Source organism: Gavia stellata, chromosome 29 (genome assembly GCF_030936135.1).
Source record: "Gavia stellata isolate bGavSte3 chromosome 29, bGavSte3.hap2, whole genome shotgun sequence".
NCBI lineage: Eukaryota > Metazoa > Chordata > Aves > Gaviiformes > Gaviidae > Gavia > Gavia stellata.
In genome coordinates, this window is record NC_082622.1 from 8,177,321 (window position 1) to 8,205,073 (window position 27,753).

The 27,753-nt window shown below is 43.0% G+C and overlaps 1 protein-coding gene across 3 annotated transcripts in view; it reads right to left on the reverse strand.

The window, feature by feature from the left end:
- Positions 1-27,753, reverse strand: part of EYA3 (EYA transcriptional coactivator and phosphatase 3) — a 64,950-nt gene that overhangs the window by 24,428 nt on the left and 12,769 nt on the right. For all 3 annotated transcript variants that reach the window (XM_059830684.1, XM_059830681.1, XM_059830682.1), the window contains exons 2-6: positions 18,008-18,102; positions 8,450-8,493; positions 5,319-5,398; positions 2,623-2,689; positions 1,676-1,818 (exon numbers count right to left, since the gene is read on the reverse strand). In XM_059830684.1, coding sequence (XP_059686667.1) covers positions 1,676-1,818; positions 2,623-2,689; positions 5,319-5,398; positions 8,450-8,493; positions 18,008-18,040 — 367 coding nt within the window. In that variant the 5' untranslated portion in view covers positions 18,041-18,102. The remainder of the gene's footprint in view (positions 1-1,675; positions 1,819-2,622; positions 2,690-5,318; positions 5,399-8,449; positions 8,494-18,007; positions 18,103-27,753) is intronic.

Consider the following 27,753-nt stretch of genomic DNA (forward strand, 5'->3'; position numbering starts at 1 on the left):
CCACTTTATGGTGTTCAAGTGATCAGTCAGAACAACGTATCTTAACATTAATACAGGGCAAATGAGATTTGGGAGATACTGTTTGATCAAACCCTTGAGTCCCAGTTACTACAAAACCATCATTTTTTTCCTAAGGATCCCTCAACCACAAGAAAACTCCTTTTCATGAATTCCAGTTGTGTGTGTGTATATATATATACGAGAAGAAAAGAAAGAAAGGTACGTAGATTCATTTTACATATTGACCTTTCTCATAAAGATAACAATTTCTGCCATATTACTTTAAACAAAATCAGTAATGTAATTTAGGTCTAATAAAACTGAGCCTAGTTGTATCATCTCTTCTACACCACCTTTCAAAAATACAACGACAAATCAATTGTTTTGTAATTTATATAAAAGTCCTTGCTCTGTCAGCACCTAACAAAAGCCATAAATGTTGCTGGTTTTATTCAAAGGCATCTAGTTCTTCTGCTACGAAAAAAATCATCCTTTTACACTTCAAGATACTAAGACTTTAGCACTACAGATAAATCTGCAAGAGGCTCTGTTCATTTAGTTACGCAGCACGACCACGAGCCCCTGAGACAGACAAATCATGGCTATCTCACAGCTGCGTGGCTCACTGGCAGACACGTGGTGCTCTCCCAGGTTACCTGCATGGAAGGGTGACGCTCTCCCCTCGCATTAGAGCTGGTGCCAAGGGGCAGAACAGCCTCCGCCACCATACACTTTTGAGAACTGGCAACAATATACAATATTTACATATGAAACCAAGCAGGGCAACATAAAAAATGAAAAGAGAAGTTAAAATGTTAATTTTTAATAATCAGTCATACCATTTCATACATGCGGGGGATAGCCAGTCATGTGGTTTTTCCCCCAGTGCCTGACACTTTAATATACAGAGTACAAGGGAAGACCAGGCAGCTCCTTTCACTAGCTAACCCACCCAGAAGTTAGGTGTTTCTGTCTGCACTACTCATCCTCAACTCCCTTTATACGTCATGGAGAAAGATGGCCATTATCTTCTAGAACAGCCCAACACCCCAGAGGTGCATCTCTCGCTCCATGCACTATAAAGGCAGCACAGGGCAAACAGCTCAAACCCTGTCATCGGGCTTTAGCTGCTCATTTACAACAGGACTCTTATCCTTCAATCCTGGAATGGCAATAGAGGGCTCAGGTATTAGAGCAACTTAAGCAAACTTACTTGCCTAGTAAACTCGGAGACATTTTAGCATGAAATCTACATTTGGTGAAAGATGAAATAACAAAAAAGTCTTAATCGTGGCCAGCAAAAAGGAAAGGAAAAATTCCTTCAGCAGAGATGCTGTAGAATGGGCTCTTGGGTGATTTCACTGACAAGGAAACTGCACAAACACAGCTATAGCACAATTGGAGAGAATTATGATCCCAAACTAAGAACCACCTGGCAAGCTTCATGGGGAGACATCCAAATTAATGGCCAGGAAAACACCTTTGTAAGAAATAACACTTTATAATACAAAGTCCCATCAGTACTGTAGCTACCGATCTACAATTTCAGTTAGGCATGTGCACTCCTGCAAACTCTTCTCTCCAACACACCTCATTAAGCTTAATGTTGGCTTTTTAATGAGACGTAAGAGCATAATTGCAGGCACTGAGAAGTCTTTGAAAAGTTACTTCTTACCGAAAGGAGGTAGTCCGTAGGTTTGGGTGGTCTGGGGGTAGATGGTGTAGGGCTGAGACTGCTGTAGTGCTTGGTACTGAGTCTGACCAGGGTAAGGGCTCATTGTTTCCGATACAGGTACAGAAAGAATATGTGCATATGGCCTTATTAAAAAGAAAGAACAAAAGTAAAAAAGAACTATTTACATTATGCATCTTTCAGCCTCCAAACCAGAAGACACATAAAAAAATTGCTTTCGGAAGAAGAAACAATACACACTGACACGTGCTCTTAGTGTAATACCTGCTTGTGTTTCCCAATACAACAGGCTCTTGGGTTTACATATGCTGCCTGTTTCCTGCAGTGACACCAGGGGAAACTCTCCCTCCATGATGCCAGAGCACCAGTGCTTCTTCCAGGACAGGGATGGCATGGTGAGAGGGGAAGAACAAACTCCCCATTCCAACAAGCACAAGCAATTAGTTTCACTTATCACGCCTCACAACACCAAATCCTAAAGCTAACACAACATAGGAGTACGTGTCACAACTACTGGAATACAGAAAAAGACCACACAAGAGCAAGCACAGGGGATTAAGGTCTACTATGCTGCAACGGGAAGAACCATTAAGATCCCCAAACGTGATAAATGACCAGAAAATCCTATATTCCCTTTATATTCATTTATGTCCACTTTGTTTATTCCTCAAATATTATGGGCATTGCTCAACAAGACTATTGTGTTGTTAATTACTTGAAGTGGCTCATTTATCCTTGTGATCATAAGACAACAGCCACTGAAGCCAAAGGGTGACTTCTGTCAGCTTCAGTGTCCGCAGCAATGAGTATCTGTTGCCAGAAGATATGCAAGTGTGATTTACAGGATTACAGAAATACACAAAGATGCAAAAAGATAACTTCAGAAAGAAGTAAGAGTTACAGAATTTAGTAACAATTGTTCGACTTACTTTGCAGAATACATTTGTGAGGTATAATCATTTGATGACCTTGGGATATAATCAGTGCATGTCATAACTGGAAAAAAAATAGTTTGTATAATTACACAGGCGATTTCAAAATCCAACAAATAATGACAATTAAATATCAGCATGCATAGTACATTTTAACCAAGACATAGGATTTATTTGCTGTTTCAAAGCAAATTCTCAAAACCTGCACTTTTAAAACAGCACAGAAACATTTTTCTTGCCAGTTCACAGCAGGTAGATGATTCAGTCAATACTATTTCTGCCTTTGTAACAGTGCTCTTTCTCTTTAGCAGCTGGTAGCGTCATCTTTTGCAATTCTCATGATAAAACTTTGATTTCAGCCCTGCCCAAAACCTTGCATATGCCAAAGGGTCTTCATTTGCACCAAGCTGAACATTTCTTTCCTGTGTCCTGGAGCAGAGACCAAAGCAGACTCTTGTTTTTTTGCCAAGCTTTCCACTTCCCCTTCCCTCTTCTACATACTCTACCCAGAGCATGGCTCCAGCAATCCATCTTTCCTTTAAAAAGGAGTGGCTCTCAGCTCAAAAAACTTAATCCCAAGTGACAACCCGCGAAGTTGCAGTGCACAAGGCTCAGAAATTTGGTAGTTACATTTAATGGGATGTTTCCATTTTTCCACTTGAAGAAATCCACAGCAATTGCACTCTAAAACTGGTAAGAAAGAGTCACTCAAGCTGCAAATCCAAGGAGGAAATATTCAAAATCTTCTCACTTGGCACTGCCTATGGCTCTAGTATACCCCATACGTGTCAGTTCTTAATCACAGGATTCTGGGCTAGGGTGGAGAAGGGGGCTTGAGTTGGTATGTCTTAACGCAAGAGACACTAAAAAAAAACCCTGGATTCAGATGAGCTGACTCGATTAAATACTCAGCTGTCCATCAAACTAGGAAAGCAAGGACGTGCAGGACCCCTGGCACAGAATTTGGCACTGTGCAGCCCCTCTGGCACATGCCACTCCCGAAGCACAATATGCTGCAGTGATCTCCAAGCCAGATGACTTTTGTGACTGTAAATCTGCACGGTACACGGGTTTAGCAGTTCAGATCTACAAGCACCATACCCAAATTCTTAGCAAACACAGCTGTGCTGCTGTGGATCCAGCTCATTCATCTTAAGCCAGTTTGGAAGCAGGCAAAGCACCCAGGTTCCAGCCCTGCCTAGGAGGGGATCCAGGCTCACAGTGCATCTCTTGTATGGGTTCCTCCATCGCTAACGTGACAAGAGACTGCACTTTCTCTCTCCCTTCTGGAGTGAGACTCAACTAACAGCCTTGAAAAACAAATATGGTCACAGATGGCAGCATACTTTGCCTTGGGATTTGCTCCAGATGCCAGTAACGTGCTCCAACAAGTCGGGGTTTCCCTATTTCTAACAGTCCTACAGCATTATTGCTCTTGTAACATCATGTAGTTAACTCTCCTATCAGTTACATCCACTAAGGGGAGCAAGTTAGTTTGCACAGGCAACCCTAACTGTGACATTTGCATTCTGCCACCTAAATAACCTCCTCTTAATGTAATCTGAGCATAAGCAGCTGAGAAATACAAACCATCAGCCACACGCTCTAAACCTTCTGTATGCTCCATGAATCTCCTCCCTCTGGTCCTCAGTGTTTGCCTTTACTCACGGTGTGAAGCCCGTGTAGCACAAGGATACAACACGAAACGCAAACTGGGACCTTTTGGACCTAAAGGCTTTCACTGAACACTTGTCAGATATTCTCACATCCCTCCTGCAACAATGTCTTTGTTTTTTTTCAAGAATGTCAATATTCATCTGAATAGTAACATAGTAATGATATTTCTAGCATTCTTGTTTTTAAAATAGCATATAAAGAATTAGGTAATGGTGTAAAAAAGAAAAAAACCCAGAATATTACTGCATGCAACTTCTGGAATTTATAAATGACTTATCCAGTTAGGCAGCAGATTTTGCAGGCTAAAACTTCTGGCAACTTCTGCAACTGCAACATCACAGCACATTGATTAAAATAGTAAAGAAGCAATCAGTTAGCAATGGAAAGTTACATGTTACATATTTTCAATCAAGTTGAGCTGATTTACACTTATATAAATCAGTGTGGGCAGTCAAAAGTATTCTACACAGGAATCCTACTCTCATAATAACCTCCAGCCCCCTTTTTACAGAAGAAAGGATACATTGCACCTCTCAGTTATTATGCAATCTTTATTTTCTGCCCCAGTTTCCCCTCCATTTATTTCACAAGGAATTTCTGCAGACATTCAATACAGTTCAGTCTAAGATTAAGTGTATGGCATATTATTACAAAAGAGCCAACCAGCTGTGTAGAGATAATGATTTATAAAAATAATATCTTTTACAATCAGCATTATTATTCATCAACTCAACCCCTTCCCTCAGGAAAAATCATGTACAAGGCGGATAAGACATAACAGTACCCAGCAGCAAGTTGGGGGCAGTGACACAAAAATATTTGTTAGAAAGAGGTATTTGCTTACCATCAGGCATTAACGCTTTGTAAGCACCACAGCAAACTTTCACTTTAAAACTGATAGTGATGACAGGCTGAGGATTACAGGAGACAAAGCTTGTGCTTGACGAAGCAAAGTAACGAGACCAGTGGAAGAAAAGGGGAAAGACAGTGGGAGCAGAACTCCGGAAGATACTTACTCTCACTGGACATGGGAAGGTTTGAACCAAGGCTTGAAGATTCAGGTTTCTGATCGCTGACTTCTGCATTGCTCACATGACTGCCAGGACAAACAATGGCTAATCATTAGCATCATGAACTCTTAAATTAACACCCTTGGGCATCATAACCCCCGGGTTCAACCTTCCTAACCGAGGCAAACTGATTCTTAACAGAAACTATCTCTGCACTCTGGTATTTCACACAAAGATCCCAAGAGAGAGATTTGCAGCTCTAATTAGACATTAAACTGCCATCACCTCACCAACTGGTCTCTCAAGATAAGGCTGTAGCTTCACTGACAGCTCTGCAGACTTCACAGCTTGGAGCTGCCGCCTGCAGCGGAAAGTACAAACTTCTTTCCTGACGCCTGGGCACAGACTCCTGCTCCCCTGCGTCAGCTCAGGCACGCTTCAGGCTCTCCGTGAGAGTTTAATTTGCTCATCCAGCACAAAAACTGTGCAGTTATTCTTGCTGGGATACTGAAGAGACTCAGCTCACAGAGGGACCCAGCAAGCACCATGCTTGGTGCACACTTGAGCTACAAGCAGAACTCCCCCTCTCAGCAGCAATAAGCAGTTATATTGGCTCCTTCACCTTGAAGAACTGCAGCCTGAGAATATCAGAAAAACACCGATGCCTCAAAACTTCATTAAAAGCTGTGTTGCAGAACTAGCAGTAATAAAACTGAAGCCAACAAGGAAATCATAAAAGGAAAAAGCAGTTTCATTAAGAAATTATCTGTACTTCCTATTCTACGCCTGAGCAAAGCAAACATTGACATGTAACCGAAACAGTGACAAATCCAAAATACTCTAGTAACCTGTGAATATTTCTTAAGTACAGAAGTGACACCCAGTTCAAGGATGCTTCAGCACTGCTCTTCAGGGACAAACCCAGCAGTGAGGCAACCTCCCGTGGACATGGGAGTCTGTGACAGCAGGACCACAACGTACTGCTGACAGTGGCATTTACTTGGCTCCTGCAGGCTGGGGGGAAGGAGAAGCCGAGGAGTGTGTGAGATCAACCAGCAGTGCCCTGGTAGCTCCATCCACCCCTGGACTGCTCCTCCCGGCCGTGACAGAGCTCCTCGCTCCAGGATGGGCTGGAGATAAACCCCTGGGGCAGGAGGTGCAGCTTTCCTGGGACTAGGTAAGGGGGGAGTTGGCTAGTGAGTGCCATGGGTTATAAGGTTATAAGGTTGGTTATAAGGTTGGTTATAAGGTTGGTTATAAGGCAAGTGAGTCTCCTTCCTTCGGCTGGTGAGCGGGAGCAAAGCTTAACCAAAATGCATAATCTGGCTTCTTCCCCCTGAAAACCTTTATAATCAAAATCCTTGGAAATCTTTCTCAATAGTAGTAGCTGAACAGAATTCCATAATAAAGCATGAGTTTTGCAAGAAAATAACATATTTCTATGCAGCCTCGGGGTATTTGTCTACTATTATTCTTGGTGGAAAAAAAGGCTGCAATTCTGTGGCACAGGTAGTCAATCTGCAGCTGTTCCATGGCATGCAGTTTGCCAGCAGGTTGAGAGCTGCTCGTTGTGATCACTTCCTGCGGAAAATGCAATAGATAAAATAACGTTTCTGACCATACTACACCAGCCCATATTTCTGCTCTCTTTCTCACTGCTGCTCCTCAGCACACGCACCTGTGGCTCTTGGGACACATCCATCCCAAGCGCTCTTATTCACCATCATTTACAACTTTTCAATTCTCAGCGACTCAAGAGAAAAATTCCCATTGGCACCGTGGCTGCCTGGCACCACCGAGCGCAGCCCGCAGACCAGCAGAGTATGCTGTATTCACAAAAGTGTTAAGACTCTTATGGATGCTTAACGCTCCCAAGAGAGACGACCCTCACTGGATACAGCTCTTCCCTTCCCCACTTCCACAATCCAGCTAAGACAAATACAGCCAGAGTACTGGCATCGGCTGCAAATCATGTTGTTGAGGAGGAACAGGTCTAATAAATTATTTTAAATTATTCCATAGGTCAAACTTAAAATCATATATAGTTTTATCAAAATAGAGCCAGAATATTTAAACAGAATATTTAAGCAGGTTAGAAATGCCATTTTATCCCCCGTCACACTCTATTTTTAAATACTATACAAGGATGTTTACACCCAAATCTTCAGGCTACCGGCACCTGTAAGAAAGCTGTGAACGCACCGAAGCAGGGTGACGTGCTAAAGGAGAATCGACACTATTGACTCCGGCATGTTCAGACCCGCCCGTGCTGCCCTCAGCTCCTTTGTAGCCAACAGAGAGAAAAAATTCTCACAGGACATGCTTCATCTCACCTCATACCAGCTAGAAAGGGAGCTTGCAGTGATTAGCTCAAATTTTTAACTTTTAGACATATAATGAATTTCACACACTGTTGGCTCACTGTTTCCTGTTAAAGTATTCCCTTCGATTTTTAAAAAATATATGTACTAATGTCCTCATTCAGGGCTTCAGTATATCACGTCCACTCCTGCATGAACGGCACACACAATGTTTCCTCCTCACTCACATTGGGATGTCAGAGGCTCCAAAAAGAAGTCTTTCTTCACAGTATTTGCTACTACTCACAGGAAAAGAATAAACCCTAATATAGCTATTCTTACTACATGTAATAATAGTGATCCCTAAATACGACAGACATCACAAAGCATCTACTGAGGCTAAAAATAGTACAATACAACAGCTTTAAACAGAAGAGGCTACCAATATGAGAGGGTTTCATTTCTCAAAACTGTTATCCACATAGTTTTGCTGAGAATCATAGCACAGATTTTATTAAAATATTCTGAGTCTCACCAGAATAAATGCATGTTATGTGCAGTACATGACAGTCTCATCAGGTTCTGTGAAAAACAGGATGCTTGATAACGCAGTTAAGACTCTTTGTCATCACTTTTATAAAAGCTTAATACCAAAGGGCCACTTAATTTTTTTTATTGGGAACTTAATCTCAATATTGTATCAAATACAAAAGTGACTTATATTTGCCCTATCTCTGTGAAAAATAAACAATATGCAAGCTTCTAAAATGGAAGCTTACAACGATAAAAGAACATTAATAACTGTTCCACACTAAAATCAAATTCAAAATTACGTACCTTAAGCTTTGTTCTCTGGATTCCTGCATCTTGGCTTTTTTCACCTGCAAAAGCAAAAACATTCAGAGCCACAACTACCGAGAGCTGTCCTTGACAGATCTCTATGTACACAGACCTCCATTAGCAGATCACCGCTGGTTACTATAGAGTTCGCATTAGAGTCTAAATACAGAAAGCCTTGCATTGAACTCCAGAGCTAACCAGTGTAACCATGGGTTCATCATCTCAAAACAAGCTTTTTCCTAATTAGAAAACAACTGCTAAAGCTGAACATGTTAGCAAAATCGCCATGTTATTTAAGTAAGTAAGAGATGATGGGATATACAGCTATAAAGGTCTGATAAGGACAATTTTATGGAAATTGAATAGAACAGCCATACATTTTAAGAAAATCTTATTCTGCTTAGATTCAGCACAACTGCCATAAACTTGGGTCCCTCGCTTTTTTCCCCCCTATATTTAAATATTATATAAAGATGGGAACTTGAATATTTCTTCTGTAATAAATTAGAAGTTCCAATTTTCATTTCTGAGTAAAAACAATACAGCATTTATTCTGGTTTTATAGGTGGCCAGCTGGGTCCAGTTCCTGTATAGGGTATTACACAACAGAAAGCACTGGCTTGAACACGAACCTGGTGTTCTGCATGCAGGCTACAAACACTGGTTTGAAATCCTCGGCAGGATGACAGGGTTAGTTTCTGTAGTCTTTTGAGCAAGATGTGTCTGTGATATACTGGCTTCTCTTTTCCCCACCTTCTCCCTCTAGAAGAATATTTTACAGCCTTCCACATTTCTGGAACATGTTTAGATGCCAAACTTGCTGTGTCGGTACCCAGCTGCACTCACCGTTCATCCCGGTCCCCGCAGGGCACTTAGCAGACAGCGCTGTTTAGCACGTCATCCGTGAGCAGGGTTTGGGAAGGTACATGCTGGGTGTCAGGCTGCAGGGATTACAGCCCCCCGACTTGGGTACAGTAGCCCGAGAAAGACCGCTGCCACATATGAAAGCCGCTAGCATAAATGCCTCACCATGTTATTCAGGTTTGTCTTTTTTAGGTGAGCATAAACAAAACACCAGGAAAATAAAATTTGAGCATGACAGGTCAAAATGCGCTCAAAACGTTTTTCAAAAAATAAATTAATAAAACACAGGTGAATTTTTCTTGGGTAGGGGGAGATGGGAGGCAGAGGTACAAAAAAGGATAAGGGCTCAAGGCAGCAGCAAGGGGAAAGGAGTAAGCAAACAGTAAGTATGGAAAGGAGAAAGCTGAAAGGACAACATCTAAATTGGAGAGAGATGGATTTGACGGATGGACCACGTGGTGGATATTTGGCTGGATGGTCACACTCAAAGAGTTGCAATCAATGGCTCGATGTCGAAGTGGAGACCAGTGACGAGTGGTGCTCCTCTGGGGTTGGTATCGGGACCAGCGCTATTTAACATCTTTGTTGGTGACACGGGCAGTTGGGATTGAGTGCACGATCAGCAAGTTTGCCAACAAAACCAAGCTGTGCGGTGTGGTCAACATGCTGGACAGATGCCATCCAGAGGGCCCTGGTTTGAGAGGTGGGTCTGTGTGAACCTCATTAAGTTCAACAAGGCCAAGTGCAAGGTCCTGCACATGGGTTGGGGCAATCCTGAGCACAAATACAGGCTGGGCGGAGAATGGATTGAGAGCAGCCCTGAGGAGAAGGACTTGGGGGTGTTGGTTGACGAGAAGCTCAACATGAGCCAGCAGTGCATGCTCGCAGCCCAGAAAGCCAACCGTATCCTGGGCTGCATCAAAAGACGCGTGACCAGCAGGTTGAGGGAGGCGATTCTCCCCTTCTACTCTGCTCTCATGAGACCCCACCTGGAGTACCGCGTTCAGCTCTTGGGCCCACAACATAAGAAGGACATGGACCTGTTGGAGCGAGTCCAGAGGAGAGCCACAAAGATGACCAGAGGGCTGGAGCACCTCTCCTATGAGGACAGGCTGAGAGAGTTGGGGTTGTTCAGCCTGGAGAAGGCTCCTGGGAGACCTTCTAGCAGCCTTCCAGTACCTGAAGGGGCCTACAGGAAAGCTGGAGAGGGACTTTTTACAAGGGCCTGTAGTGATAGGACAAGGGGTAATGGCTTTAAGCTGAAAGAGGGTAGATTTAGATGAGATATTAGGAAGAAATTCTTCACCACGAGGGTGGTGAGGCACCGGAACAGGTTGCCCAGAGAAGTTGTGGATGCCCCAACCCTGGAAGTGTTCAAGGCCAGGTTGGATGGGGCTTTGAGCAACCTGGTCTAGTGGAAGGTGTCCCTGCCCATGGCAGGGGGGCTGGAACTAGATGATCTTTAAGGTCCCTTTCAACCCAAACCATTCTATGATTCTATAACAATCTTTTCTCCCTGATGAAGTTACCAGTATTTTAGAGCTCAGTCTGCTTTCATCTCTGTACTAGTCTTGCCAGCAGCTATTCCCGACGGCATTTCATAGCAGAACACCACAAACTTCATTAGCACTCCACACATACAAAAAAGGCAAAGGCAATCACAAAAGACTATGACAGTACAATGCCTTAGATATCACAGAGCCTCAAATCTTCCGGCACTCATCACTTCAACCTGAGCACAGAGCTGGTAACACTGGCACTGATCTTAACTCCTGTTGTGGCTCTTCAGCCCCAGCGCTTCACAGATTTCTCCAGAGTCCTTCTCCTGCCTGGCCAGGAATACAGGCTACTTCTGGTCCCCACTGCCACAAGGTCCACGGCCTAAAGGAGCTGCATCAGTCTTCCCCACCTAAAGATGACATTAACTACAACACTAAGGGAAAGCTGACTAGTGTTCCCCCAGTTCCCTCGGGCACCAAGTTATCAGAGCACGGCTGCTGCCCATCCATGGTGCTGCTCAACTCCTTTAGGCATCTTTCTGTCCTGCAGCAGGTGCTCCAGCTCTTCCCTGGCACCCTGCCACCCGCTTCTGAGCAGGGACCTCAGCCACCAGCACTGCACCAGAAAGCTCAGAGTGCCAAACTGCCCACAGGGTTCTTAAGGAAAGGAGATAGAAAAAAATTAATCACATCAGAAAAAGTAGTAGCAAACTGCTTCAGACCAAAATTACATTGAAGATAAAAATAAAAATTAACTTAGAGTTGGCAGCTTGAATTTTAGATTTCACAGGAGGAATGCTGCTGTTTCCAGTCTGGTACTCAGTAAGATCTGGCTTCTTCAATTTGGTAGTTTTTTTTTTTAATATGGCCAACGTGATGCCCATCTACAAGAAGGGTCGGAAGGAGGATCCGGGGAACTACAGGCCTGTCAGCCTGACCTCAGTACCAGGGAAGGTTATGGAGAGGCTCATCTTGAGGGCGCTCACGGGACACGTGCAGGATAACCAAGGGATCAGGCCCAGCCAGCACGGGTTCATGAAAGGCAGGTCCTGCTTGACCAACCTGATCTCCTTCTATGACCAGGTGACCCGCCTAGTGGATGAGGGGAAGGCTGTTGATGTTGTCTACCTGGACTTTAGTAAAGCCTTCGACACTGTTCCCCACAGTATTCTCCTAGAGAAGCTGGCGACTCGTGGCTTAGACAGGTACACTCTTCACTGGGTTAAAAACTGGGTGGATGGCCGAGCCCAGAGAGTTGTAGTGAATGGGGTGAAATCCAGCTGGCGGCCGGTCACAAGCGGAGTCCCCCAGGGCTCAGTTTTGGGACTGGTCTTGTTTAATATCTTTATCGATGATCTGGATGAGGGGATAGAGTGCTCCCTCAGTAAATTTGCAGACGACACCAAGTTGGGCAGGACTGTTGATCTGCTTGAGGGTAGGAAGGCTCTGCAGAGGGATCTGGACAGGCTGGATCGATGGGCCCAGGCCAATTGTGTGAGGTTCAACAAGGCCAAGTGCCGAGTCCTGCACTTTGGCCACAACAACCCCATACAACGCTACAGGCTTGGGGACGAGTGGCTGGAAAGCTCCCCCGCAGAAAAGGACCTGAGGGTGTTGATCGACAGCCGGCTGAATATGAGCCAGCAGTGTGCCCAGGTGGCCAAGAAGGCCAACGGCATCCTGGCCTGTATCAGAAATGGTGTGGCCAGCAGGAGCAGGGAGGGGATCATGCCCCTGTACTCGGCGCTGGTGAGGCCGCACCTCGAATACTGTGTTCAGTTTTGGGCCCCTCACTCCAAGAAGGACATTGAGGTGCTGGAGCGTGTCCAGAGAAGGGCGACGGAGCTGGTGAGGGGTCTGGAGCACAAGTCTGATGAGGAGCGGCTGATGGAGCTGGGATTGTTCAGTCTGGAGAAGAGGAGGCTGAGGGGAGACCTCATCACTCTCTACAATTACCTGAAAGGAGGTTGTGGTGAGGTGGGTGTTGGTCTCTTCTCCCATGTGACTAGCGTCAGGACAAGAGGAAATGGCCTCAAGTTGCACCAGGGGAGGTTCAGACTGGATATTAGGAAAAATTTCTTTACTGAGAGAGCGGTGACACACTGGAATAAACTGCCCAGGGAAGTGGTTGAGTCACCCTCCCTGGAGGTGTTCAAGGAACGTGTGGACATGGCATTGTGGGACATGGTTTAGTGGGCATGGTGGTATTTGTTGGTTGATGGTTGGACTTGATGATCCTACAGGTCTTTTCCAACCTTAGTGATTCTGTGATGGGAAGTAGACAGAGAAATCAGCTCACTTACAAAAAAAAAAAAAAAAACAACAAAACAAAAAACCCCCCCAAAAAAACCCAAAAATAAGTGAGGTTTTGCAAGAACATGTCAATTTTATTGAGGTTTTCATCACAGCCAGAATGGAACAGCTGTTCCTAAAATACCTCTCAATAGTCAGGACTTGAGCTCAAAGCACTGCTCTGCTGCTCTGCCAACTTTGGTCCCTGGACTGGAACTTCTATCTTGACGAGTATCTACACCGCTAGGGCATCGTGCCTTGTCCTCCTCTGATGTGAGATTTTCCCGCTCTGCCAGAGACGTGGCCTCGGTGTTGTACAGAGAACAGTATTTTAAATGAGTTTTCCTTTAAGTCAATAGTTAATTTCATTTTTAAAATCAATAAATATCTGGAGAGGGTTTCATACTCTCTTTAAACGTCTCTGGAACATGGGATAGACAGTGTGAGTATGCAGTGTAAGTCAAACAAAACAGCAATTTTAAACTTCAATCTATCACGTCCCTGCCTCAACTGGCTAGCCTGGGCTAGTCCCCATCTCTGCAGATTTTTAAAAGAAATTCTCCCTAATGTCTTAATGCTAAACAATAACATTTATAAAATCTTGAAACCTCAGTGGGATGCAAACCCTATTTTCTACTCATCACTAATCACTGCAATTTACGCTACAAATTTAAGCGGGAGGGAACAGTTTTAAACAGTCTTTCATGGGCTTGGAAAGCATTTTCTGTCTCTCCTGCCACATGTCATAAAACATACTTAACGCAGGAACAGCATCTCGTAACAGTACCTTAAGGATGATGTTCGGGGCACAAGGAGAGAGCGCTGCCATGATGTGCTATACTCCCAGTTGAGCCCTGCACAATCACACTCCAACCCCAAGCCCTGCATGGGGCACCTATCCATCCTCTCCTGCATGAGCCTTCGAAAAGGCTGCTGAAACCTCTTCAAAGACCTCCTTTCAACACACACTCCCCTCAGAAAACCTCTGGAAAGATGCTGAGGAGTTTTCTGTCCCCTCTCAAGTGACAGGATCACAGTTTGGAGATTTCAATGCAGGAGAAGTGAATTCACTCTTTTTAAAAATAAGAAAAAACGAAAAAGAAAGAAAAGAAATGAAAACGATGAAAAATATGTGGTCACTGATTCAAGTTTCAGCTTTAGCAAATTCAGACATCATCTCACTAAGCTGTTCTGCTGCACTACAATGAACGACATGTCTCGTAAAGGTACATCTTTGCTCCTACCTCCACCTTTTTATTTCACTACCAGTTTTGGGCTTATGTTGATTTAAAAAAAAAAAAAAAGTGACACATTTTAGCTGATCCCTGCTCCCAAATCAGAAATTTCTATAACTGAAAATCCAAATTATTCTTTGTACTGGAAAACTCTGTTTCTGCCCCAGATCTACCAGCACTGGAGTTCAGTTGTATCTAGAGTCAGAATCAAAGCAGAAACAAAGTTTTCCTCCTGATGTCAAGATAACAGTTGCTCTACAACTGAATCCAACTCTAAGACTGATATTCATAGACTAATTTCCAAGCTCGATCAGACCCCGGGAACCCCACACTCAAAGCTAGCCAATAGGCAAGGTGATGACTTGTTGGAGCAAATGCTGCCAAAGCAATTTAAGACTGCAGCAATGCCGTTGTGAACGGAGGACTGCACACAAGTCAGAAATGCAGAATTTTATTGCAAACCCTTTGCCAATTTCAATAAAGAAAAATCTTCAGCCCAAACACATGACCATCATTTCCTCTCTACAGTTTTGGCAGTGTTGGGTCTTTCCAACACCATGCTCTCCCTGCCACTAACTCTAGCTTGCCATTGCTGTCTGATATGAGAAGTCGTTCCGAACAGAGAGCAGCGACGCAGTGGATGTCTACAATGAGTGTAACACAAGTTCACCATCCCTTATAAAAAAGGAGATTTTTGTCATTTTCTAGCATTAAAGATTAAATAAAGTATTATAAAAATCACAGAATCACTAAGGTTGGAAAAGACCTGTAGGATCATCAAGTCCAACCATCAACTAACACCACCATGCCCACTAAACCATGTCCCACAGTGCCACGTCCACACGTCCCTTGAACACCTCCAGGGAGGGTGACTCCACCACCTCCCTGGGCAGCCTCTTCCAGTGTTTCACCACGCTGTCAGGGAAGAAATTTTTCCTAATATCCAGCCTGAACCTCCCCTGGCGCAACTTGAGGCCATTTCCTCTAGTCCTGTCACTAGTCACTTGGGAGAAGAGACCAACACCCACCTCACCACAACCTCCTTTCAGGCAGTTGTAGAGAGCGATGAGGTCTCCCCTCAGCCTCCTCTTCTCCAGACTGAACAACCCCAGCTCCCTCAGCCGCTCCTCATCAGACTTGTGCTCCAGACCCCTCACCAGCTTCGTCGCCCTTCTCTGGACACGCTCCAGCACCTCAACGTCCTTCTTGGAGTGAGGGGCCCAAAACTGAACACAGTATTCCAGGTGCGGCCTCACCAGCGCTGAGTACAGGGGCACGATCCCCTCCCTACTCCTGCTGGCCACACCATTTCTGATACAGGCCAGGATGCCGTTGGCCTTCTTGGCCACCTGGGCACACTGCTGGCTCATATTCAGCCGGCTGTGAATCAACACCCCCAGGTCCTTTTCTGCCGGGCAGCTTTCCAGCCACTCGTCCCCAAGCCTGTAGCATTGCATGGGGTTGTTGTGACCCAAGTGCAGGACCCGGCACTTGGCCCTGTTGAACCTCACACAATTGGCCTGGGCCCATTGATCCAGCCTGTCCAGATCCCTCTGCAGAGCCTTCCTGCCCTCGAGCAGATCAACACTCCTGCCCAACTTGGTGTCGTCAGCAAACTTGCTGAGGGTGCACTCAATCAACCACATTCATTTACAATGCGTTCAACAAGTGAGAGATCACTACACAGGATTACTTCTAACAACTAATCTAGATTAATAACAGTATAAAATAATAACTTTTTTGTCATGAGAAGGTCAGGAGGTCACTTTCTATCATTTTGCCCCATACTTCCCTTTGCTCTCTTATTTCCCATGCTTGTTTCTGTTTTCTAGCACTGTGGTGTGCACGGAAACTTTTCCATTCCAATTCAGACTTGAAAAGTGAAGAAACATTCAAAAAACAGGGACAAAAGACATGCCTGTTTAGCATGCCAGGCGGCAGTATGTGGGGTAAGTAAGAAGCCTAACATTCATTTAGAAAAGACACACTGTATACATTTGGACCAATTATTCCCATTAGTCCACACCAACACAAGAAAATGACCCAATTTCTTTTTCTTTTTTTTTTTTTTTTTTGGAAGTAAAATACATTGAACTCAAAGCCTGATGACTTCTCTACAGGCTCCTTTCTGGACTCAGTTGTCAGAGGTTGCCATAAACATTATTTTTTGAAGTAGCATACTAATCTTGTTCCCATGATTAAGAAAAGCAAAATCATTTGGGAAAGAAAACAAGTTTGTACAATATCAACGTTGGGCTACTAGGCTGACAGGATTTTGCGAAGCTGACTTCAGTTTCCTCTTTTTTTTATTAAGAAAATTCACTTGTTTCAGGAATGGTCTCACTGCAAAAAAACGAAAGATTTTTTCTTTTTATTTCCTCCTGCAAGAATGTGCCACTATACTCAAAATACCTCCTCACTTACTCGTAGTGATCAATATAGTTTCATATTCTGTCTCAGAATGACTGACTGGCATAAGATACTCAAAAGAAATTACCAAGAAAATCTTCAGCTGAAAATTACAGGAGAATCTGCTTACAGAGGATGCTTTCATGTACCGAAAATTAGCTGTACCCTGTCTCTCATGCCCTGAAGAATAAAATCTTATAAAGACAGTTTTTATTATATAAGGATGTAATTATAGATATTTCCTTTTTTAATATACACATTTAATTAATTTTTAAATCCTACAAATATCTGGAGCACATAATCTGCATGTTGTGTCAAGCAATATTTCCAATGATTGTAAATTTACATTTCCATTTCATTTAACTTTGTTCCTAAGTCATAAAATTGCATAAATGACATTACAACATATTTTCTAACTAGTTAACTGAACAACGTAAAATTCTCACATTAGAAAAGCATAAAAACATTTTCAATGAGAACATTACCAAACTGCCCTCAGCATATTACTCTATTTTTTATGTGCATTTGAAATGGTCTCCAAAATTAAAATGAGCTTCACTCTCAAGGTAACTTGGCAATTTCTTGTTGAGTTTGCATCAGGTTTAATTTGGGAATATAAGATTAATACAAGCTTTTTAGATATACAAATTTAATTTCATATCATACTGTATTAGTAATCGCTCTACCCAAAACTTCTGTGACGTGATATTATCAGTTACAGATAATACAGACAGTACTGCAAATATGTAAGATGCCTGGACAGCAATTTTTAACTTAAGACATGCTTCCCTATTCGAACACACTGTTAAATTAAGGATTAAAAAAAATGCTTTCCACCTGTGGAGATGATTGCTCATGGGACCTTTTCAAGATCTCAAGCACAAGAAGAACTAAAGACTATATACACTGTAATAACCAGCATACTGATTCTGTCATTAAAATAGTGAATTTTAAGTTCCCTAGAACAGGCTTGAAATAGTCTGGTTTTCTCAGCGTAACAAGTAATTATTTTACATACAAACATGATAGAGTTTAAGCATACATAACTATCCCTTTTATTACTATTGCCTGTCTGATTATAGTAAATTAAATGTACAACACATCTTACTAACAGCAAAATTATTTGTCGCTTTTAGATGAATATACTAAGTATAAGCCTTATTTTCCATTATTAATTAAAATAACTGTATACTGAATTTGTGAGCTCACCAATTTGTTTTATCGGTTCGTTTTTTAGGCTTTTTAAATGTACTTACTGGTTGTTCGGGTAAGTCTTGTGGCTCTTCCATGGGTATTACTATTTTAATGCTTAAATGATTGAAATCGTGTGTTCCTCGGCAGCCTTCAAAGCCTGTCAAAAAAAGGCGTTCACAGTTTTATATACTTTTTGGAGGGCTTATCATTTAGGCTATCAGAGAACATTAATTGTTATATATTCCACCCACAAGCTGTCTAAACTCGTGTTGCCATCTCCCAAGTAAAAGACGAAATTCATATATGGAAAGATTTCATAAACAAGGGATTTAGCTTTAAGCTTCAAGATACAGACTTTTTTTACTCACGTGGAACATTTCTACATCATTTACTTGTATCATACTGACTACCAGAAGCTAATGTATCAATCAGACATGTGCACCATGATTTTAAAGACACTTTAAATGATCAAGTCTGGTCTACTAGGTCAGTAAACAGCATGATTCAATCTAACCTGGTTTAATTTAGAACATTTATATAACGAACAAAAAAAATCAGGACAAGACTGTACGCTTAAATGTATTTACATGTAGTACTGTTTATTGCCAAATTCACAAAGCAAGTTTATTATTTTAATTGCACCTTTCAAAAAGAGAAGTTTGACGAAAATTTATAAAATAATTTTTATTTTGGAAGCTAAGTAAGCCAGCAGCATTTAGCATAGAGATCTTATATACTATACCAAAGAGCTGCTATCCCCCAGGCTTTTAAAACCATAAAAAGGAAATTTTGCAGATTACTTTCACAACCTGATTAATTTTTGCAATTTGCTGGGCAAAAGATAAACGCGCACGTCCACCACGGCTTCCCCCTCTGCCCGACCAATGTTCGCGAACGGTGTGTGACTCGATTGCTCTTCTTTCACCCTCTCATTTCCGAGCCAGTTTATTAAAAACAAACCCTGACCTCTCCAAACAAGCTCCATCTCAACCGCACCAAAAGCGGGTAGGTGCCTGCTCTCCCCCCCAGCAGAGCTGTCTCTTCCACACCCACACGTGTGCATTACTGCACACAGAGCAGAACCTAAGTGGATTACAGACATTAGAAGAAATGCTGAGAAACACTTAGTGGTTTGGAAGAAATTAAATACAGCGACTCTTTGTGCTGCGGTACAACCTATTCCTGCCTCCACGGCCACAAAAGTTTGGGAGATGCGAAAGGCTGTTTACCCGGCTCTGCTTTTGCTATGCGCTTCTGTTTTCCCATCCTGTCTGGAGCATTCAGGCACCTTCACATCATGGAACTGTCCCCATGCAAAGTGACTAAACAAGTTAGCAGAAACATCTTTCCGGTGCCCTGAAAAACAACTGCTATTTACCCCCCCGGCCCCTGCCAGACCTACTTAAACTCCCACCTCGTGCAGCCAGCCTGCGGTCGAGCACCGCGTGCCACGCATGGGGATGCTCTGCAGCCTGGAATAATTTCATACTGACCATGAAGACACAGAGGATTTCATCTCTCTTATTTGAGGACAGGTAAGGTCTTACATGCCAGGGCGTATCGTATACACCAAGGTAAAATTTCATTGAGGGTTTGAGTATTTTCCAAGGCCGCCTCCCCTAATCAAAGCTACTTACCTTCATTGCCCTAACTGTAAATCAACTGAATTTACAGTAAGTCTCTTCAATAACTCAGGTTCTTTTGAAGTTACCCTAATTCACACCACACACAACAAAGTACACAATACAAAGTACTACTGTCACCATTCCAGTTTTTCCTCCACCAGTTTAAATCGGTTTTATTTTAAATATAAAAGCTTATTTCCTTTTTACTTTTTGAAGGAATAACAGAGAAAAATCAAGACTTAAGAGAAACTGTGGCATTCAAAGATTATGCATAGGATTGTAAAATACAATGGCCAACAGCAAGAACATTTGAAATTTATACCAACGGGTCCTGTCCTGTCCCTTGTCCTTCATTTTTGTTATCTGACACTGTTTCATTGTGTAATTTCTTAGAAAATTCCAAAACTGAACTGTTCAGTATGGAAAAAGATTTCAAATCACACTCTGATCCATACTTCCCGTTCCATGCTTTGTTTAAAAGCTGTGAACAGTTCTTTAATTTTGTTTTTGAGAAGGATCTAAATAATCAGAAAGACAAAAAGATTCCCACAGTCACATCAGAACATGCTAGCTACACTTGTGAATAAAACTCTCTTCCAAAATAAGTAGGGCATATTGTAGCACCTGGAAGCAAATGAACAAACCAAAGCAGACGGGCAGTAACCACTTGCCCAGATGGCAAGTGAAAACTTGACCTCTGGTGGCTTCATGCTTTCTTCTAGAGAATACTCCATACCTCCAGAAATAGGAGCTTGGGCAGAAGACACCTCGTAAAGACCTAGTGCTTGTAGCTGTTGTTACGCAGAAGCGGGTAGAACAACTTGAAGAAGCAGCGTGCATTTCTCGGTGAAAGGGATGCACACCTAATGAGCTAGGAGTGACGGGGTCTCACTCCAGCAAAGGCCTCCTACACCACAAACAGTTTAAGCTGCTGCTGAAGGAAGAGCTCCTGCCCCTCGTTACCTCCAGCAACCCACTCTTGCTCGCTTGACACCCCTTCCTTTGTGGCCAACCAAAGTGTTTGTGCGGCTGAACAGAAGCCTGGATCTGGGATCTGACCTTCTTTTAAGGAAAAAGAAAGGGAAAAAATAAAAAAACAAAGAGGCACCCAAGCACAACCTTTCTGCTAAGCTGCTTTAAGTGGGATCAGCTCCAGTCTCACTCAGCCCTGCGCTGGGGGGAGCCAGCAAGATGGGGAACGCAGCGATGGAGCACGCAAGCGGGGCAGCAGGATGCCCCTTTTCAGTGACAGCCATAATAAATGAAACCATAATTTTACCATCTTATTTATGTCTCACTTTGGCAAAACATAGGACATAAAGTCCCAGTGATACACATATGGCTCCACAGCCTTTCAACCTCTATCACCCCCCAATCACCAAGTTCTCCTGCAGAGCAGCCACACGACTTCTCGTGGCCGGGCACGGAGCCGCCAGCCTCTCTCCTCCTGCAGGGAGAGGCTGAGCAAAGCTGCTGACAGCTTCAGCGCCGAAGCCCCGGGGAGGAGGATCCGGGGAGCAGCTGCTCTAGAAGTGCTGGTTTCCCTAACAGCACCCTCCAACACGGCTAATCCCCCCCGCTGCCCATCAGCCGGCTCCAGCCCTCAGGCAGGCGTACGCCCCAGGGCAGCACACCCTGCCCTCCGGCCAGCCCCGAGCACCTCCGGGTGCTGTAAGCCACCTCCTTGCCCAGGAGGAGAGGTACCCACCGATGCACCGCCCAGGGCTTGGGTTTCCAAAAAACAAACCCCGTGCCTTGCACCTGCTCGGCTTGAGCCACCTCAGTGTATTATCTTACTTAGCAAGCAGCTCACCATGAACGAAGTTGATTTTTAAAAAGGTTTTTAATTTAGATAAAACTCAAGGCGACTGTGCTTCAGATAAGGTTATCACACAGTTTCTATTACGGAACATTTTAAAACCATAAGTGACTGCAACAGAAGAGATATCAAAGCAGATCTTCGGTATCTTCAGCTCCACAAAGAGTCCAAATTGCTGCAGTTGCACCCATGACAGGGGGTGCCAACGCAACTGCCGGGCAGCAGACAGCAACCGCCGTCAGTCCTGCTCCCCGTCCCACGCAAAGCCACAGCTTCCCAAAGGTGACTGATGCTTGCTAACCTCGGAAGAGAAGAAATCGGTGATTAACAGCTTTGGGGGCAGCTGGGGTTCGGTCACTTTTTCCATCTATAGTTATATTTTTGTGTCTGTGAGGGAGGTCTGAAAAGTAGATTCTGGCAACGGGAAGAATTCTGTGGGCCACTGGGCTTTTGAATGAGAAAACCTGTACCAAATGTAACTGAGTGTGCAACAAGCCATCAAATGAGTTGCAGCAATGAAAGAAACATTCAGAAAAAAGAGTCAAGTGTTACGCTTCTGAAAACCAGCAAAATACCATATTTTTTTCCCCTTTATGGGGTGGTTTTCATTATTTATCTGATGAAAATTATTTTGTAATATCTGAATTAAACAACATTTTTTATTTAATCTAGACTTGTTTTGAATAGCCATCCTGGTTTAATTCCAACTTGCGCAGAACACCAACAATGTAAAATATCAAGGATAGGTGTTTTGCATGGCATTTTATTTTGCTTGCTCAATTTGTGGAGACACATTATCTAAGCTTCAAAACAGAAGGCATCAAAGCAGAGGAATGGACTGCAGAATCACACAGATCAGCTGCCTGCCTTCTGTTCTGCACATGATCGCCATGCCAATAATTCCCTATTAAAAGCCCTGGGCAAGCTATGTACAGTTTCTTGGACTAAATCCTGTTTTAAAAATCCTAAAACGCAAAGTCTAGCTTGGTCCGACTCTCTCAAACTAGATACTACGGATATAATTTCTGAAAGTTACCCGCTATTAGCATCAGGCTAGACTGCTATTTACTTTCATTCCGTTCTTTTCAAGCCCATCTGCCTTGGCTTCGAATATAAAATTTTGGCTGAGGAACAGTTCTTCTCTCAAGCTGCAAATAATTAAAGTCAAGGATACTGTGATAAAACCAACAAGCCGTAATTATACTGATTAGAAAAAAAGCTGTTTGAATATGGTTTTATATTACTTTAAAATAGCCACTATTTCCCTAAGAACAAAGCTTTAGTTAGGTTAATGAAATTATATCTACTAAACAGAAAATTAAAATAAAATGTTTTGTATACATGATAATGTAATCTATGTGGTTATTTCCACTCCTTATTTACTCAAGGGCCAGCACCTTACCATGAATAGCAATGAATATATGAATTAAGCAGCAGAAGAAGAGTCTAAGCTTCCCATATCTTCCGGTGGAGCATTTCATGGTAATCTATTCCATGCTGCTACACTACGGGCACAGGGGATCGGAGAGGGCAACCAAAGTGATCTAAGCCATCACCCGACCGGAGCAGGGTCCTTCCCTGCAATATGCTTTTACTCCACGCCACTCACCACGTGACAAACCGCTTCTTTCGGAGAAGTGCAGAACTTGGCACAGTGGGATGTGGTAGATCACCTCTCCCTTATTTTTTTAGATTTAATTAAAACCACCCAAGGAAATAAATACAAAAAGTGAAGAGAGAAGAGACACATGCTGACATTACTATGCACTGCACAGCTACCAAGTGCTTTTTATTCTGAAGGTTTATGACTTAAGTTTTAATCTTCAGGCAAAACACGCTATCAGCCATCTCCCATGCCAGCAGCAACCCATGCCCCTCCACATCAGGGTGCAAGCAGCTGTGTGGACATAACCTCCTTGTTCCACAGGAAAATTTCTTTACAATTTTATTCTTCCCCATATCTCAGCATTCCTGTATCCAACCGCGGTAATATTTCATCAGCCAAGCTGCTGAAATATTCCCAACTTGGTATTGAACATAGCCAAATTAGCACTCTGCCTACACTGAGCAAGCAAACCCAGCCCGCTGCCCGCTCCTACAGGATCTCTCATGAGAATTCGGCAAAAACAGACATTCTCTGCAGTTCTGAAAAATCTCCCCTTTTTTTTTTTAACGAGCTTGATTAAAGATCACAGGAAATGACTGCATCAAGCTGGTTCCTAGTTTGGTCAGTGTAATAAAAGACCCCCTCACGGAGCTGTGAGGAATTGAACAATTTTGTGTACTAAGCTTCATTTTTCCTTCAGGCAAAAACGAGATAATGAAAATTCTTCATGAAGTTGTACCATCACGAAGATGCAAACAAAATCAATGAGTAAACAGACGCCTGGGTGTGTAAAACGTTCTATCCAGTGAGCCTGAATACAAACTGAAAAAACTTCAAAGACATCCTAAAGGAAAGGGAGTTGCAGTATTTAATACGCTAATGCCACCCCAGTGCCATGCAAAGGCAGGAGTGAGCAGAAGAGGAGGGGCCTGTCTATCTTTCCTCTTCCACTAAGGAATGAAATACTTAACACAAATCATTTGCTTTCACAAGTAGACCTGCAAGTAACACAATGAATGATCTCCTTCCCATGGTGCTCACAAGCTAATTTATAAATGTCATATTAAGGCTGCACGTTCAGTATCTGACAGCCATCCCATGACTGCCAAGCAGATGAGAATAGGTGCATGACTCCGGAGTTTGGAAATACTAACGAGGTAAAGAGGGAAAAGGAACTCGGGTTTTTAACTTTAAATTGTGATACCCCCAAATCCTACTTTCTAACACTATCAACAATCAATTCCTCAGACAACAGTCTTGCTCTCCAAAACAATTCTTAAAAATTCCCTCTAAAATCCATCTTCAAGGCACTATATCTCAGGCTTTGTTTTGTTAAATCCACCCCTTTTGTAAGCAGAGTTCTCCACTATTTTCCTTTTTCAGCTGCAGAGAGCAGCCGTTTAAAAAAAAAAAAAAGGGAACAGAGCTAGTGATTGAAAGCTGTGCTAGACACCAGTCTGCTGATTTCCTATCTTTAACAAACCCATCGGATCTCACGGCAGAGATTTATACTCTGCTATTCTTCGCTTTTTCTCACTCTCCACACACACGCCCACACACCCAGATACGCACACACACCACACAGGGATATTTGCAAAATAATGTGAAGAATACCAAAGAAGAAACCTTTGCTGTGAGATCTGCTGGATTGTTTACTGCTCTCTCTCTGTGCTCTCTCTTTCCTTCTTTAATAACCGGGGAAGACTCAGAGTAAAACGCTGGAAAAGTTACGGGGAAGGCAGATTGTATGCCCTATTTTTGAAGGTACAAGTGGTCACGACAAGCCTGTAAACACGGTCCTGTAGGACTGAAAAATCATGGTTTGATTAAAATTTCATAATCTTAAAATGGGAAAAAAAATCGTGCAGTATTTATAAAATGAGAAAATTACTGAAATTAATGTGGTAATACAAATATAGTTTTACCCTAAGCAATGCCTATTTCATTAATAGGAATTTTCATGCTATTTTTAAATCTTTGAAGGGCTACCAACCGTAAGGCTGTCTGTAGTTCATTTCGCATGAACAACGACACACACGCAGCTTGGTTTCCCAGTTCTTACGCAATTCTGTTAAATTTGCTTTTGAAACACAAGAGGGAAATTTTTAATGGGGAAAAGAACTGTTGACACAAAAGGAAAATTTGGAAATAACAACTTCATCCTCGAGAAAAATAACTCCCACTGAGCCCAGAAACAAGTCGGCAATTTCTTCTACATAGATCTAACGTGCATAGCTCACATGGCACAAGAACACGAAACTGCTGTTAACCTTTTAGTTACAAACCAAAGCACAGTAACTTATGCAAATGTAAGAAAAGCAGAAAAGTCGGCTACCTCCTCTGTTCATGAGGATTCAACTTGCATTGAGACTATATGGATTTTTTCTGAAGACCACAAATGATAAGATACCTGGTATCTTGCAGGTCGCATACATTTTTGTGTTTTAGCTAACCAATAAATGGGTGGCAAATCTCTAGAGTTGCAGCTCCAGAGGAAAAAAATGCTGTTTGTCTTAAAAGCTTTTTGAAACAAACTTTCAAACAGCAAAGTGTACTACCTTTAACTTCTAGAAGCCTCTTCAGACACGTTCAAATAGATTAGGAAATTTCCTGAACAAAAGACTGAAATTTTTAATCCTCTGTCAGTCAGACAGCAAATCTGCATCATATTAACCACAAAAAAGGAATTGTTTATATTATGCAGCTCTAAACTTTATTTTCAATAAAAGATTTCACTAATACATATCAAAAAGTCATAGAGCTACCACCACAGGCTACCAGGAAATTAATCTACAGTTCTATTAGAGAAACTGTTTCAGTACTCAACTTTCACCATGATTTTACTAAAAAGGTTGTGACTACGGTAAATTTACTTATTTCTTTTGTTATTTTGCATTAGAGGCAGCCATGGTATTTATCACAGTGCAATCAGTTCTCAGAACATCTGTAGCTATTTGTGTCTTAGCAACAACAGTTGCTAGAGTAACCTGCTCAAAAAAATTAAAGAAAGAATAAAGTACTGGATATTTGAGATTTTTTACTGGGAAAAAAACAGTTTAAATGATGGCGTTCAATGCTCAGCTGCTCAGAAAGAGCCACTGCTTTTAATCAGGCGGATTTATTAAACCATTTGCTTGCCACTGCATCAGTCCTGCTGGCAGAGGCATGTGGGAGCACAGAAACACCCTACGGGGTCAGATAAATGGTCCTTCTAGCCCAGCCCAGCACACCGTCTCCAACAGCAGCAACAGCAGATGCTGCTGGCAGGGAGTGCATGAGCCTGGCCGCTCTCCACCACCCCCTGCACAACCCCCCCAGCAGCAACAAGTGTGGGACCGTGGAGAGGACATCCCCGTCTCATCCTCCAGCATCCACTCATGGACCTGTTTCCCACGTATTTTTCTGGTTCCTTTCTGAACTGGCTGCGGTTGGCAGCGCCCACAGCCTCCCGGGGCAGCTCACGACCTGCCGCGCAAAGAACTTCTCGGCCGTTTTACATGAACGAGTTTCCAAGTGCCTTCAGTCCTAGTACGGCAGGATTGGGCAAGCAGCTCCACTTTCAGCACGTCCCCTGCCTTCAGGATTTCGTACACCTTGATTACATCTTCTCTCCAAATCAGTCCCAGGTTTCAGTTTCTCTTCATAAGGCATCTGCTCCATCCCCTACAATCACTGTTCTGCCCTTCTCTGCTCCCTCGTGAGACGGAGCGACCAGAGCTGTACATAGCATACAAGATGTGGCTGCAACCACAGCTTTACTACAGAGCAGTAAAATGATGTTTCTGTCTGTTGTTTTCAATGCCCTTCCTAATGACAGCCAGCATCGTTGCCTTTTTGTTTGGCTGCCGTTTACACTGAGCAATCATTTCAGTGAACTGTCACTGTCGTCAGGTTCTCCTGGAGATGTAACTACCTGTTCTGAGTTCAGCCTTATGTAGACATGGCTTAGATTGCTTTCCCTAGATGAATTACCCTTAATTTAGGAAAAGCAATCTAAATCATATTTATGTTAATTACCTTAAGTTCTCGTAAATTCATCTACACTGAAGCTCTTCTGCCACCTTTTTGATCACTCTGTTTGGCAATATCCTTCTGCCTTTGGTGTGGCTTTTTATGACTCAAAATTTAAGTAACATCCATAAACTTGGAGATTTCACTGGTCATTCATTTCTCCAGATCACTGGTGAAAATGCTGGACAAAACCAGTCTAAGCACCAACATTAAGGGTACTACATTACTGTCTCTTTTCCCGCCTTTGAAATGAGCACTAAGCCCTGTCCTCTGCTCCCTGGGCTCGCTAATTGAGTTGGAGGGCTTTTAACTAGGTTTCTCAGGGAAGACCTACAAAGTAGGGGATAGCACACGTAAGACAGGGTGACAAAAATGCTCAGACGAACCAGCTCTGCTACGGGAGATGGATAGATCTCTAAAGATCTCACACAGTCAGAGTAAGAAGAGTAGCCAAAAAAGGGAAATATTGTGGTGGATCTCCACTACAGATCCTCGTGAAGGAAGCCATCCTTAAACAGGTGAAGAAACCTAGTGATCGCAGACCACCATTTGGAAGAGGGACTTGAACCACCCCAACATCCGCTGCGAGGGCAACATGGTGGGGTGAACAAAAGTCAGGTTTCTAAATGCATCAAAGATAATTTTTTTATGTGGTGACATGACATGGTAAGAGTTCAAGGTCCCAGAAGAAGTGAAGATGGCAAGTAACAAAATAAATAGCCAGATTACAGTTTGTTTAGGAGACTG